Source organism: Gopherus flavomarginatus, chromosome 2, assembly GCF_025201925.1.
Source record: "Gopherus flavomarginatus isolate rGopFla2 chromosome 2, rGopFla2.mat.asm, whole genome shotgun sequence".
NCBI classification, from domain to species: domain Eukaryota; kingdom Metazoa; phylum Chordata; order Testudines; family Testudinidae; genus Gopherus; species Gopherus flavomarginatus.
Window position 1 is genome coordinate 107305317 of NC_066618.1, and position 16095 is coordinate 107321411.

Below are 16095 nucleotides of genomic sequence, written 5' to 3' on the forward strand. Positions count from 1 at the left end.
TTTGGAGGATAGAATCCAAGCTGGGGATTCAGATAATACCAAGAAGCAATGAGAAAAAGAGGTTTAAGTTGGACAACAGGAAAAACTTCCTAACTGTAGTTAAGCACTGGAACAAACTGGCTATGGGGTGGTAGAATCTCAGTCATTGTCTAACCTATTCTTAAAAACCTCTGAACACTAGTCAGGAATGGTCTAGTTCAGAGATGTTCAAACTGCGGGGCATGGAGGAACATTTGGGGGGTGACTGGCGATGCCATGTGGCTCAGGCTTCAGCCCCAGGTGGCAGGGCTCTGGGAGAGAGTGCCACCTCCATCCCCAACTCACCTCTTTTTGTCTGGGTTGGGAGTCTCAGCTCAAGAAGACTGAAAGCTGCTGGTCTAGTTATTACGTAGTCCTGCCTTGAGTGCAGGGGACTGGACTAGATGACCCAGTGAGGTCCCTTCCAGTCCTTCACTTTAAGGAGTCTATAAGATTAGTACTTGTCCCCTCATGTCTTGAGCAGTTCAGCTGTGTCCTTCAGCCGAGTGAGGTGTATTAAATTCCTACTAAACCAGGGGTTCTCAAACTTCACGGCCCCATGACGCCCTTCTGACAACAAAAATTACTACAAGATCCTAGGAAGGGGGGACTGAAGCCTGAGCCCAGTCAAACCCGGGCCAGGGGGCCAAAGCCAAACCTCAAGGGTTTCAGCCGTGGGGAGGGGTACTGTAACCTGAGCCCTGCCACTCAGGGTCAAAGCTGAAGCCTGATCCCTGCCATTCAGGGCTGAAGCCCTTGGCTTTCGGCACTGGACAATGGGGCTCAGTCTTTGGCTTTGGCCTTGGGCCCCAGCAAGTCTAACAGCAGCCCTGGCAACCCCATTAAAATGGGGTCATAACTCTCAGTTTGAGAACCACTGTACTAAACTGTACTCTTCTTAGGAGATGGATCTAAGAACACAGAATGTGCAGGTTTCTGGTGCAATGCGTAAGCATGTAATCTCCAAGCCAGTGAACCAGGAAATAGACCAAGCAAGATAATTACCATTTTTGCAGTTTCACATACAGAATATTGGATGAGTAAAGATTTAAAGGTTTAAATTAAGGCATTGTTAGCTATATAAAGTACGTTTAATTTTGATTTTTAAAAAATGGGCACTGTTAGTCTTAATATTTAGGCTACTGCTTTTACAGTTTTAAAATGAGCACACTGAATGCACATTATGTTTAGTGGATCAGTCCTAACAGCTTTCAGTACAAAGTTAAAGCCATTTAGAGTCACTTGAAACATTTTTATTTTATAATCTATTATTGTCACTGTAACATTTTGCCTCCGTATTATAGTACCATGTAATTATCAGCCATTAGCATCATTTATCTACTTCAAAAACTGCCTCTAGCCATCTCAAAGAATGCAATCTTGTATTTCTCAGATTTTACATCTCTCAAGTCCTCAGCTCCAACATGTATAGCGTACATTTGCTAATTTTATTTTTAGCCATGATAATGTTACAGCACTATTTCCATTTCTAACATACACGTTATATAAAAGGACATATACATAGATAAGGTGCACAAATATAAAATTCTATAGTGCATGTGTATGTAGGTTAATACATATTCGCAGTAGAGTTAATATCACAGCAGCATTCAATATTTGCACAGGGCAGTTATAAAGGTAAATGGCAACTACTGTCTTATTTCAAGACATTTGTAAAAGGAGTTTAAGAACTATTATGATGCCTGCTAAAACTCACACCTGTTTTTTTTGGGTGCAGCTGACCCAAAGCTGGCTAGAAAGCTGGTTAGATCATCATGTAGTGATCAATGGCTCCATGTCTAGTTGGCAGGCAGTTTCAAGTGGAGTGCCCCAAGGGTCGGTCCTGGGGCCAGTTTTGTTCAATATCTTCATTAATGATCTGGAGGATGGCGTGGACTGCACTCTCAGCAAGTTTGCAGATGACACTAAACTTGGAGGAGTGGTAGATACGCTCGAGGGTAGGGATAGAATACAGAGGGACCTAGACAAATTAGAGGACTCGGCCAACAGAAACCTGATGAGGTTCAACAAGGACAAGTGCAGAGTCCTGCACTTAGGACGGAAGAATCCCATTCACTCTTACAGACTAGGGACCGAATGGCTACGAAGCAGTTCTGCAGAAAAGGACCTAAGGGTTACAGTGGATGAGAAGCTGGATATGAGTCAACAGTGTGCCCTTGTTGCCAAGAAGGCTAACGGCATTTTGGGCTGTATAAGTAGGGGCATTGCCAGCAGATCGAGGGATGTGATCATTCCCCTCTATTCGACATTGGTGAGGCCTCATCTGGAGTACTGTGTCCAGTGTTAGGGCCCACACTACAAGAAGGATGGAAAAAAATTGGAAAGAGTCGGGTGGAGGGCAACAAAAATGATTAGGGGGCTGGAGCACATGATTTATGAGGAGAGGCTGAGGGAACTGAGATTGTTTAGTCTGCAGAAGAGAAGAATGAGGGAGGATTTGATAGCTGCTTTCAACTACCTGAAAGGGAGTTCCAAAGAGGATGGATCTAGACTGCTCTCAGTGGTACCCGATGACAGAACAAGGAGTAATGGTCTCAGGTTGCTGTGGGGGAGGTTTAGGTTGGATATTAGGAAAATCTTTTTCACTCAGAGCATGGTGAAGCACTGGAATGGGTTACCTAGGGAGGTGGTGGAATCTCCTTCTTTAAAAACCTCTTAGGTCAGGCTTGACAAAGCCCTGGCTGGGATGATTTAGTTGGGAATTGGTCCTGCTTTGAGCAGGCGGTTGGACTAGATGACCTCCTGAAGTCCCTTCCAACCCTGATATTCTATGATTCTATGACTCTGCTGTCAGGAGTGCTCCTAATCCCACTTTGCCAGCCATGTCCCAGAAATATGGACACTGGTTATTAAGCAACACTTCAGTGCACACTCACCATCTGCTTCCTAATGGATAGCCAAAGTGCTCCTGTGAGTAAAGCCAGCATAGTGTTATAAGGATTTTTTTTTTTTAATTTGAACATAGGAAATATTTAAAGAATATTTCCAGAACTTTGTGATTGGCTTTCTGAATGACTTTCTGAAAGTGCCAGTACAGGAAAGAAACGGCTCAATTCTCTGTCCAAACTTCTTGCTACAATAGCTGGTAGAGAGACATAAAAGGTGGCTTCAAGCTATCTTTGCCCCTCCTCCATTTTGAAGCTGGTCCCTGACACAGAAGTCAGAGCTCCAAGGAGACAGCATACTCCTGCTGATGCTGGTCAGGTTCTGCTGCTAATACCACTGGGGAATGATTATGAAGGGAGAGATTAAAAAGATGGGACTTTTCATTTTGGAAAAGAGATGACTGGGGGGTGGGAGGGATATAATAGACATCAATAAAATCATGAATGGTGTGGAGAAAGTGAATAAGGAAGTGTTATTTACACCTTCACATAAACACAAGGACTCAGTGTCACCCACTGAAATTAATAGGCAGCAGGTTTAAAACAAATAAAAGGAAGTACTTCACACAACACAGCCAACCTGTGGAACTCATTGCCAGGGGATGTTGTGAAGGCCAAAAGTATATCGGGGTGTAAAAAAACAAAACAAAACAGATAAGTTCATGGAAGATAGATCCATCAATGGCTATTAGCCAAGATGGTCAGCAATGCAGCTCCAGAGCTCCCTAAACCTCTGACTTCCAGAAGCTTGGACTGGATGACAGGGATGCCCTATTCTGTTCATTCCCTCAGAAGCACCTGACACTGGCCATTGTCAGAAAACAGGATACTGGGCTAGACAGACCATCTATCTGACCCAATATGACTGTTCTTCTGAGTGATTTCATATAAACTAAAAGTTGTACACCAAACTCACCATATCAATTAAACATTGGGAAGGTATAATTTCTTTACAATTTCTGCTCTCATCAAGTAAAAAGGGACATAACTGAAGGTGAGACAAATTTTTTTTTAAACCTACCTTGACCATACAGTCCCCACAGGGAAGGTCTGACCTCCCCAATTCTTTCCATATAATCATTGCAACTACCTGAAAAAAGAAATAAAAGACACGAGCAACCCAGAGGTAAATAAACTAATGCATGTGCACTGATTTATTTTTTTTTAAGTCTCAGATCATGCACTTTTATTTTTGGACAGTTGCAAGGTTGCAACAAAGACCAAAAAAGAACCACTAACATAGGCCCATACTCTGTAACTGGACCCTGGGGACCTCAGAGGTTAATGTGGTCTGGAAAGGGCACAAGCAGCTGCCTATGTGAGCCAACTGCAAGACTGGGACCAAGGGCAAAGGTTGAAACAAAAGCTGACTAAAACTACGGCCAACAACTGGTATTTTGCCTACATATCACTACTGCCGGTGTGCTCAAATGCAGCTTTTGTTTATGCAGTGATAACATTTTAGGTGCAAAATTAGTTAAGTACATATATGAAAAGTTCATAATTTTATACTGCTGATCCTACAGAAACCCATGTCCCTGACTTCAAAACAGTGACAGCAGAAACCTTTATGTGAAGACAGATTATGAAACTAATGATAACTAAAACATCTGCTTACAGGTCTTCTTTTGAAGTACAACTGAAGTTGGACTAAGCGTGGCATTCATTTATAACCATTTAAGGAATTTAATTTGCTAGAAAAAACAGTATATAACTTTGGTACATCAAACTGCTATTTGGAAGTTTGCCTTGGCTGTATAGAGAGGGATGTGAGAAGTTTGCCCTATTTTCACAGTTGAAAGCTTCATTGACTCACACAAGATACTTTAGACTAATATCCTGTGGCACTGGAGTGACCTACATGTAATTATTGCATGCTTCTTCCAAAATATTTGTACACAACCAGAAATTATAGCCTAAATTACCAACAAGTTTCTGGTTTATACCAGCAACACAAAGATGGACTTCAATTAGTGGTAATCTAGCTGTCTGATGTTTTTAGCCATTTTTTAGACAAATGTTTGGTTTATCTTCTGGTTACAATTTTCCTTACATAAACATATTTATCCTGTTAAATGATGTTTAAAAACCTCCATCTCTCCTTTCTCCCATCCTGAAAATGTTATCTCCCTCAGATTTGAGGGGCTGGGGAGAAGAAGGGGATCAAAGATCTTAGTATCCCCATTAATGCCCTCTTCAAATGAAGTGTGAGATCTTAAGTATTTTCAGACATCTTTAGTTTCATTTTGCTACTAATCGCACCAATTTAAAAAGGGGTGTGTGTGATGTGGGGAGGGCAATGCTTTTAGAGAAAAAGGAGTATATGAGGAAAAAGTCAATAATTGGGGTAGTATCGTTTAGTTGATTCCTCAAGTTTGTCAACATTCCCCAAAATAACATGGCTCTTAGCTCAGCAGTTTCATTTTGATTTATGTGACATCATTTTGAGATGGTGCTTAGAGATTCAACAGCTATTCTGGCAAATATTGCTTGAAGAGTCTTCATTCCTTCCAGTGCCAGACATGTTAGGTGTTTTGTTTACCATACAACTAATTTGTGAAGTTACAACAATGTGTAACTGTTTTTTCCTGCAGCATTTCCTGAGTCAACTCGGAGTCCTACTCAGCTTCTGTTTAGCGTTCAGCTTTCAATTCCCCCAGAAGATTCCCTACTTGGTTGATTCTCTAACTAAAATGTTTACTATGCCATTTAGTATGAACAGGTTGACATCTGGGCCCCCTCACTGTGAACTCTCTCCAAACACTCAGTCTGCTGCTGTCTATAGCACTGAAATCAAGCATTACATCACCACTGCAAACTCACTATGAAAGCACATTTGTCTAATTACCATTCATTCCTAGACTCCCTGAAGCATCAAAATGTTTGACCACCCTAGCACTAGTCCTGCCTGACTTTGCCTTTAAAAAAAAAAGCACACAAAAAAACCAACAGTGCATTCTATCCAGTGTCAGCATTTCAGATTGCCCTCCTCTGGTCTCAGTCTTATTGCGAAAGTAACATGATGTGGGAAAGCTTTCATCATTTATTTGTTGTATAGGTTAACACTAGAGACTGTTCTGTCTTTTACCATTAGATGACATTTTCTCTATTAATTCAGCCTACCTGCATGCTTTCCTTCAAAATCAATGCAAGAGTGATCTAAAGACCATTTTGCACAGCAAGAGACTGTAAGATATCTCCACGTTGAATTACAGCTAGTTTACGCTTCCATTTTTACCCCCAGACAGATTAATTTTGATATTGCACTTTATATTGTTTCCTGTAACTAGTGCTCCCATTTATTTATATACACGTATTACTTTGGTAAACAAGCCCATCATTATATAGTATACTCTTATATTTTCCAGATTAAAATTGATATAGTTATTCACTGTATCAAGATCCTTCTCAACAAGCAATCCATACTGTGAGAGAGTGAAATTGAAATAGGTATAGCCTCAAGTTTTTTCTCACTTAATATTTTTCACTGCTTTACAACTGAAGTGTTAAGTGTGTGGTACATTTCATAACATTAAAAACCGTGAATAAAAAGACAGTTCCATAAACCATACTAGATTTATCTTGCCCTACTTAAAATTCCAAAACAAATCCCCTCTATGGACCTGGGCGGACAACGTACATGAAGTAATCTCAGAACAGTGCATAAGTGATGTCCTAAAGCACATCCTGAATCAAGCAGTAGAAACCGGATGGAAAAAAATCAGAAACTGACAGTACACGTCGTGGTAAACTTCAAGTGCATAATATACATATATATCATGTTCCAATTACAGTAAAAAGATGTTACATGTGATAAACAGAGATACAACATTTTCAGATGGAAATACAATTTTTCAGGTGGGTGCCCTTTTAAAGACATCAGAATCTGAAACAATGAATACTTTTTAGACCAGTGGTTCTCAACCAGGACTCTGGGCCTCCCCAGAGGGCTGCAAACAGAGCTGGTATTAGACTTGCTGAGGCCCAGAGCAGAAAGCCAATGCCTCACCACATGGGGCTGAAGCCAAAGTCTGAGCAACTCAGCTTTGCGGGGCCCTCTGTTAAAGAGCCAACTACAAGGGTCTTTCTTTTTCGAATCACTGACACACAGTTCAAGATAGGCTCTTGCGGCTTTCAGCCATCTTTTAGGCTGCATTTTGTTTCATTTGATAAACTTATGAAAGCTACTGACTATCGAAGCATAAGTGTGTGTGTGTGTGGTGTATTAAGAAGAGAAACAAATACAGAAGGCCTGAAGAAGTTATTTGAGTCTCTAAATAGCTGCAGCCAGTCTCAACACAGGCCTTGCTGCTTAGAAGAAAGGCCAGAAAAAAAGTGTTCTGTTATCAAGTGCCAGGAGTCACAAGAGAAGTCGCCTACTACTTCGTTTCAAAGTACCATTCCCCAGCACACAAGACATTCTGAGCTCTCTAGTTTCTTTGTGGGACAGCACACTATCTGGTCCTCAGATCATGCACTGTTAAGAAATTTTAATTAATTCAGGGAGAAGGTGCATTTACAAAAAAGGTAGCAAGTTATGTCGCACCTATTGTGTGGAGGTCAATTGTGGATGTTTATTTCAATCTAACCATTTCATTTAAAAAAGGAATCTCAGGAAAATATTAGGTTTCAGTTTGCTCTATTGAAGAACTTTTCTAGAAAACCAAAAATGAGGTAATGCAACATCTTCATACTTTTGGCCCAGATTAGATTTGTACTTGGGTTTCCAGTCACAAATGAAAATATTTTTTTTTTTTTAAATCATTTCATTCTAGTGCAAGTTTGTGCATCTCATAAATTATCCAAAGCTTTCTGGCCCAAGTGAAGTGTCTATTCAAGAGAGCTCCAGGACTAATAGCAGAGCTGGCGAAATGGAACTCTTTAGGGGGTAGAGAGCGGTGGAAAGGAGGGAAAGAATATTTACATAACGACACCTTCTTTTTTCCTGTGTGAGCACCCCAATTTGACTAAATGTCACTGTAAAACTCTCAGTGTGAAGAGACACTCAAACCAGCTTTCCATCAGGTAATTTTGCTCCTAAAGTCCCATCCCCTTGCTTTCAGCCATCAGACCTAAAAAGATTACTTTGCTTTTTGTGCAGCTTTATGAAGTACATTAAAACCAGTAAAGACCACACATATCTTTAAAAGAAAATAGGCAGCTATTTATAAACCCCTTGAATTTTTAATCAGTAACAGGCTGGTAAGCACTATTGTGGCACCTACAATATGCAGTATAATATACCCAATTACTGCTATAAGCAAATTACCCAGACCTCTTAATTAAATGAAACATTGCCTAGCATAATAAAATTCAGGAGAGGATATTAAATATTATCGCTTCATTCACTCCAAACATCCTTCATTAACAGCAAGAGAGCTTCTGATATCTTGGTACTTACAAACCTTTTACAGCTTTGAAGTCTGGTTGCAGATAGTATTCTCTTGCTAGTGTTGCCCTGCTCAAGGACAAGATATATAAATATTTCTAGGCATCTTGAGGTTTTCCTTCTACCTTTCCAGTGAAATAAATCAATTGTCAGCTTAAACAAGAATCTGTGATAGAAAAGTACTTCTACTTAATACTCACATGCTTACTAGCAGGTTGACTCTGAGGTAAAGATCCAGGAGCCAGTACTGGAGAGCTTGTAGGACTGCAAAGCTCTGGAAATGGATTTGGTATGGCTGGCAAAGAGGATGTTCTGAACTGCTGTTCTTCTTCTTGGAGACGTCTACAAACACATAAGAACTGAATATTAAAAAGAAGAAATTAAGTCTCCTGACTAACCCACTGCCCTCCATTCAGCATATTGATATTATATACCATTTAGGAAAGGGGATCAAACAAACTTTGTTCTAAACAAAGGTATTTTTTCCACAATAACATGCATACAATTACTGTGATTGAATGAACGAATTAGGTAATGCATGTGAAAAGTCAGTCAGGCATCCAAGCTTGTTTTGCTGCATCCAACTTGATTATTTGTGTGCATAACTGCGGTAATTGTGCACATAAATTAAATGCACATTTTGGTGAGAAAAAAAATCAGATCTATATCACAGATAGCAAGGACTAAACTGAAGACTGTTTATGTTCTACATGCCAGAAGTACATATACGTGAGCTCATTCAAATGGATGCAATCCAAGAAAAGGGCTGCTACTGCTGAATTCTGGATCTGAACAATCCTGCCAGCAGAATCCTTGTAGACTTTGTCACCCATCCTAGAGCTCTAGCATAGGAGCAGACTGTTGAAGTGTCGCAGTTGATTGTAACTAGATCCTAACAATGTTTCATCTCTGTGGTTATGATTAACTGGGATACTCCTATGCTAAAGTTCTAGGACTGGTGGCAAGGCCTACAAGAACTCTGCTGGCAGGATTGTTCAGATCCAGAATTTCACAGCCTTCATGACCCAGTATAAAGGCACACCTGTTTAAACAGGCCGATAGGCAAGATTTGGTTTTGGTGGGAAGTGGTGTGCCAGTCATAACTATGGGCTAGAACAGCGGAAATTTGACATGTCTAGCCAGGTGGTGGTGGTTTTCCCCACTTGCGTCTAAACAATGTGATGAAAGAGTTATCTAGATGCAGCAGAGCTACCTAGAACTGGTCATTATATAGTTTATGGTAATGATTCCCTATAATCAAGATAGCCTATTGTGTCCCAAGCTTATAGACAGCCTATGATCAGAGACTTGCACTGACCTCCAGTATACTGAATTGGAATAGAATAAAAAAAAATTCTTCAATGCATTTAGAAGGTCTCAACTCAGCACACATCCTTCTTGTTGACATTTCCCACTAGCTGACTTAGGGGAGGAGGAATCTAGCCGGCTTTTGTGATCCCACTGGAAGGCATCTCTTTCTCTTCATTCATCATATAGGAAGCCTAGGTACCTAACTCGGGCTTTGTGAGGCCATGTGACTGTCTAGGCAACTAAAAGTTAAGCAAGGTGACAGAGCCGGATTAACTCTTCTGCGGGCCCGGGGCTAATAGATTTTGTGGGGCCTCTGTATACAAGTCTTTTTCCTAATTTAAAACAAAATGATCACAATTATGGCATCAAGGCTATTAACACTATACTAAACTTGCGTTTTAATTAACAAAGTCATCCTGTGGTTACATTTCAGTCTTAAAACGTAGAATATAGTCAAGTTAATTCAAAATAGTCTACTACTTACCTTAGAACAGCTGTTCTATTAGTTTCTTTCTGGGATGGAGTGTGTGCGCATGAGGGGGCTCTAGTCTGGGGAAGAGTGTTGGCGTGTGGGAGGGGGTGCACTCTGACTAGGAGGCACTTACCACAGGCAGCTCCTGGGCAGTGATGGAGGAGGGTTCAGGGAGGCTGCCTGCCTGCATGCCGTCGTCCCACGACACTCCCAGAAGCGGATGGCTGCTGGCACATCTCTGTACGCCCCTGCGGGGGAGGGGGACAGCGTGTCTCCATGTGCTGTCTGTGCAGCTCTTATTGGCCAGTTCCAAAGGAGCGCGCGGAGCTGCCTCCCCTCTCACCCCCGCCAGGGGCTGCACAAACGTGTCAGCAGCCGGTCGCTTCCAGGAGCAGTGTGGGGCCACAGCATGCAGGCAGCCTGCTGAGCCCTGCTGCGCGAGGGCCCCAGGTTGGAACCCGTAAAGCCCTGCATGGCGATGCTGAGCCTAGCTAAATCTAGGCCCTACTGTACTAGTGCTTGTGGAACTGCACAGAGTTAAGAGAATCAGATTCATCTCTGATAAGTTTGTTATGCTTGGAAATGCCAAGGAAACCGTTTAAAAAAAAAACGAACATCTTCCCGAGAGGATTATCACACTGCGACGTGATGCCAATACCATGCCTAGAATGGACACCAGAACAGCTTGGCCAGAAAGCACTGGGCATTTCTTTGAGAATATGACCACGAATGGTAACAGGGAGCTTCGTGCCCCACTGGTCTCCCTGTTTTACATCAATTTCCAATAGAAGAACATAAATGCATGGACTTCGTATTTGAATGATGGATGAACCTGCAAAGCACTAGTTCACATTCTGACAGCCAATTGGTGGAGAAGCTGTACATACCACTGTTGGCAATACTGATCAGAGGTTGCTTGCAGCCATGGCAAAACTGAAGTTGAAGGCTACACAAACCAAGCCTTCCATTAGTGAGTTAGACTTACAGAAACTGACTAATACTGCTGTCAAAATGAAATAAGGCTGAAATCTGCAAATGATTTGACACACTAACCTTTGCTGATGAAAGCTTTTAACACAAGCAAGTTAACAACTTCTGTGACTCTTTCCAGTTTCCTCTTATGGACGCTGCCAACAAAGTGCTGGGGAAAAGGCATGCTAGTCTAAACATCAATGGGAAAGTCAACAGACCATGGATATAGAAAGACCATGGCTTGGCTCATTTAATAGAGAGCAAACTGAAAATACCTACGCCTCAATGCCTTGTGCGTAACAGCTTTAAAGCAGGACTGTGAGATGTTTTGGGCAAATAAGGCTCTATTGATGGAAGCTGTATTGGCCACACACGACTACAGCACAGTCTATAAAGAACTGCATAACTTAAAAGATGGTCCATGGAACAAATCCTTGCTCATCAAGGATCGACATAGTAACAAGCTCAGCACCGAGGCAGAATGAGTAGACAGAAAGAAAAAACTTTCAGGAGCTTCTTAAGTGCTTCTTCAGAGCAGCAGATCTGCAGTTCCAGAGGCATGCAAAGAGTCCAGTGAGCACCCCCCATGGGATGTCACAGTGAAGCAGGTTCCAAGTGCATCCTGTAAGCTCAAGAATGGTTGCGCGCCAGTGTTTGTCGTATTGCTGTTGAGCCGATCAACCACAATGGAGATTTGGTCTTTGAGTGGCTGACCCACACTATCAACAAATCTGGATTCATGAGAAACTATCCAATGAATGCTGCCATGGGATTAATTCTTCCACTTTGGAAAAGGAAAGGCCATACTCTAGTGTGTTCCAAATCACTGCAGCATCATTTTGCTTTCCATTTCAAGCAAACTGTTCATGCTGGTTCTTCTTGAGCATGTTAAACTCACCATAAGGAATCTATGCTACCAACAGCAAGTCAGGTTTATACCCAGCTGGATCAACCATGGAGCAGATTCTTACCCTTAGACAAATTATTCAAAAAGCCCAAGAGTTTCAATGCAGGAAGGATGAGGCGTATATAGCCTTTACTGATGTGAAAGCTGCCTCTGACTCTGTTGATTGTTGATCCCTTTAGCTTTGCCTGCAAGCTGCTGGGGTGCCCAGTAAGCTCCTCAACCTTCTTGTAGAAATGCACTGCTGTGAGAGCCACGTTCTCTTAGGTACTAGAACGTCCAATCAGTTTGAGTACAACAGCAGCGTCCGTTAAGAGTGAGTGGCTGCCCTGAGCTGCTCAACATCATTATTAAACAAATGATGGAAGCGGTCACTAGGTGCAGATTGGGTGTGATACTGCATAACAGGCCTGGAATATGCTGATAACAGGGCTATGTTCACATCCTCATGAACTAATTTCATCCATGTACTGAAAATATTTAAGGAAATAACATACAAGCTTGGTCTGCAAGACAACTGGAAGAAGACCAAACTGGTTAATGTGGCCAAGGGACCTCTACCCCATCCATCATAATCGATGGACAAGACGTTGAATTTGTCAACTTATTTGAATATCTTGGTTCCATTGTCACCAAGAAGGGAGGTTGCCTTCCTGACATGACACATCAAATCAGCAAGGCTACGAGTGTTGTGCCCACCTTTTGGAAGCCTCTGTGGCATCAACACCACATATCAACTCAGACTAAGATGTGTATACAACAAGCAGCAGTGGCTTTGGTCCTTTGGTATAACTCCGAAACCTGGGCCACCACAGAAACACAAATGTGCCAGCTGGATGCTTTTGACATGAAATAGCAGTGATGTATTGAAGGCATATGGTGATTTCATCACATTACAAACAAAGTTGTCCAACACAGGACCAATCAGTCTCTTCTTATGTCTTCCAAGTTATTAACCTCACCTGCTCAACCTTAATATAGAGCAGGCAGGTCAGGCTTCTTGGAAACAGATGATCCGAAGTGTGCACTATGTGCTCCAAAAGCAGGAGAATTAATGAATGAATCTGTGTTTCTCATTTTATTTGGAAAGGCTATTTGTTAACTGGAGGGAAAACCCCAAATATATTTGCGGACTGGATGAAAGCAAATCAGCCTGTCCAGTTAAACTAACAGCAGAGTTTTTTTAAAAAACAAATAAACAAGATTAAGAACCTTTTGTTACACATAAAAACCTTCAACTACTATAAAAAAAAGCATCTGTTTAATCTTTCACTTCAAGCTTGCAAGCAGCAAGTTCCATGCTGGGAACAGCAAACTGATTTAAAGATACTTTCACTTTCAGCTTCTTATTCACTAGCGTAATGCTGCTATATCTGGAGTTGAAGATGCTTTATTGTAGTGGTCTCAAACTCTGGGTTGGGACCCCAAAGTGGGTCACTACTCCGTTTTAATGGGGTCACTAGAGGTGGCATTAGACTTACTCTATTAATATAAGGTTTTATAAATTTGTAACACAAACCTGATGTTTCAGTTTGGGCCTCATACAGGCAAATGCACCTGTAGTCAAGTGTCTAATGGCCACTCCAGAAGGTAAAGTGTTTCTATTAAACTAACAAGATATTCTGAGTAGATACTGTGCATGACAGCATATTTGGATGAAGGATATTAACTAAATCCAAACATGGACGGTCACTTGAGCAAGCTCATACTAAAGACATGGCCTCCAAGTAATACAGACAATATACAAGATTGTATTTTCTGTCTTAGTTGGTAAGCCATCTTTCTCTTAAAAAAAAAAAAAAAACAAAAATCAAGTGCATCACCACTTAATATCACTAAGCGGCTGTCAAATATAAATCATGAGATGATCTGGTTCTTTCAGTTAGCCCAAGACAAACAAACATAAGAGTCCCTCTATCTTGTCCTCTTTTCATACCTGACTGCCATAATGCGCACTGGCTGAGACCGCTGTACCTTCTGCCTTGGAGACATGGGCTGCAGAGAACTTGTTCCTGAGGTTGGCAGTTGGCTGCGATTAAGCTGGCCATTTTGAAGAAGGGGAGTGGTTTCTGACTGCATACCGCACACTGAGTACAAACTTTCAAATGAGGAGTTCATGTCATTTACCAAAGCTTCTAGGTCCACATCATCATCTGTAAAACGAACAAAATAAAGATGACATTACACATTTGAAGGCTAGAACTACTATAGAAATTTAGAAGGATAATGACAATTTACAGAGCTTTACTAATAAGAGAGCACATATTTTCATATTACGAGCTCTCTTCATTGTCCAGGTTTTTGTTATAGAAAGCTTTTTCAGAGTAAGATCACAATTAGGAAAAAAAAAAAAAAAAAAAAAAAAAAGGCAGAACACACTTCTGACAACCATTTGACTACTTAGAAATATAAAGACTGCTGTATCTACTGCTGGTAGCAAGTCTATTTTACCCTGCACTGTGGATGTAGTAGCAGTCCCTCATTCAGTGTCAATGTCAGTTACTAAAAGCAGTGAATTCTTATCTTTCCAGGTCTTTTCCAATAAGATTAACTTTGATTTCTAAAACAATATGCCTTGTATTGGAAGCATCACCTCACTTACAGTAAGACTTGAAATACACATTTTAAACTCAATGGCTTTTCAAATTCTCTCTCTGAACTTAAGAATTTTTGAGTGTTCAGAGCATCAGACAGCATGACAAATGTTAAACTGTAAGATGCAAGAACCTAGACAGAGTAAACCTTCTACAGAGGAGACTTAATGGGGGAAAAGAGATCCCGAGTTGGGCAAGTTGGAAAGCCACTGTGATGGTGTATCAAAAATCAATCATTGGCTATCTGCCAATAGCCCTCCATCTCTTCAAATTTTTAGACTGCAGTTCCGACCAATGAAGGGAGTGGACGGGAGAAGGGAAAACAAAACACTTTTTTAAAATCCCTATCATATTGTCCCCAATCTCCTCCAGTCCTCGAACTTTGAGTAGCCATGCAACCTACAGTAAATCTGCAACCTTTGCTCATTCATTCTTTGTAGGCTAGTTTAACTATGGGTACTTAGTGAGACAATAAACCCTGAGAGTCTTTTAAACTTAATACCCTCTAAATCCTCATTCCTAGAACACTTATTATAATAGATATTCCCTAGCAACAAGTTACCTCTACAGCTACATAGCACTACCCAGTTAAAACATGTTCCCTACCCCAAACAGCTTCTGATCTTGCTTCCCCACCCCCTCATTTTCTAGATAAACATCTATAAGTTTCTGTCAAGCCACTGTCAGTGGATGTTCTGCCTGTGATACTTCAATAATCAGTTTTAATGCAGTAGTGGAGACAGCTGCTGTTGAAGTCATCATAATGTGTTGGTTTGACGACTGCACCTGAAATAGCATTGCTGAATTTCTGTTCAACTACATATCTAATTAAACTGTAGCAGTGTTCAGGGCTCATTATAATGTCCGATGAACTAGTTTTGGACACTGCCACCCACAATCCATGATGGATATGACAAGCCAATAATCTGCTCAAAACAAAACACCATAGAAATATCCAGAGGTATATTAAATACTGGGTAACATGTTCAAAAACAAAAGTAGTGACTTAGAGCCTCAGTTCCACTTGAAGTCAATGGGACTTTCAACAGAGCCCAAGTCACTTTAGTTTAATTGAAAGTGCTACCCAGGATATTACTAGATTAAGTAGAGCCACCACAGAAGCAGCAAGTGCATTTGTTCCATTTTTGGATGGTTTTGTTTGTTCCTGGGCCTTTGTATCGTATGGCTGATTACCAATTGCTAAAGCACATCTTCACCACACTAGACCGCTTCCTCTACTTTTTTGCCAGTTTACACATCCTTATGTGTTGTAGGAACATCATTCCCCTAAACAACAAACTCTGTGGACAGCAGCATTTTTCTGCCAGCATACCTGCATCTACACTGGGTTTTTTGTCAGCATAGCTACGTAGCTAAGGGTTGTGGGTTTTTTCATATTTCTGTGTGACACAGCTAGACTGGTATAAGCTTTAAGTGTGGAAGACCAGGCCTGAGCAGACAGCAGATTTGATGTGCTCATGATAATTCATGCTGCATTTTCTGATAGCTGAAATTTCTTAAGGGATGAT

General features: G+C 41.1%; 1 protein-coding gene across 2 annotated transcripts in view; it reads right to left on the bottom strand.

Annotated features, from left to right (window-relative positions):
* Nucleotides 1-16095, bottom strand: part of GRB10 (growth factor receptor bound protein 10) — a 211644-nt gene that overhangs the window by 63297 nt on the left and 132252 nt on the right. For both annotated transcript variants that reach the window (XM_050937708.1, XM_050937709.1), the window contains 2 exons: nt 13909-14125; nt 8514-8655 (listed from right to left, as the gene is read on the bottom strand). In XM_050937708.1, coding sequence (XP_050793665.1) covers nt 8514-8655; nt 13909-14125 — 359 coding nt within the window. The remainder of the gene's footprint in view (nt 1-8513; nt 8656-13908; nt 14126-16095) is intronic.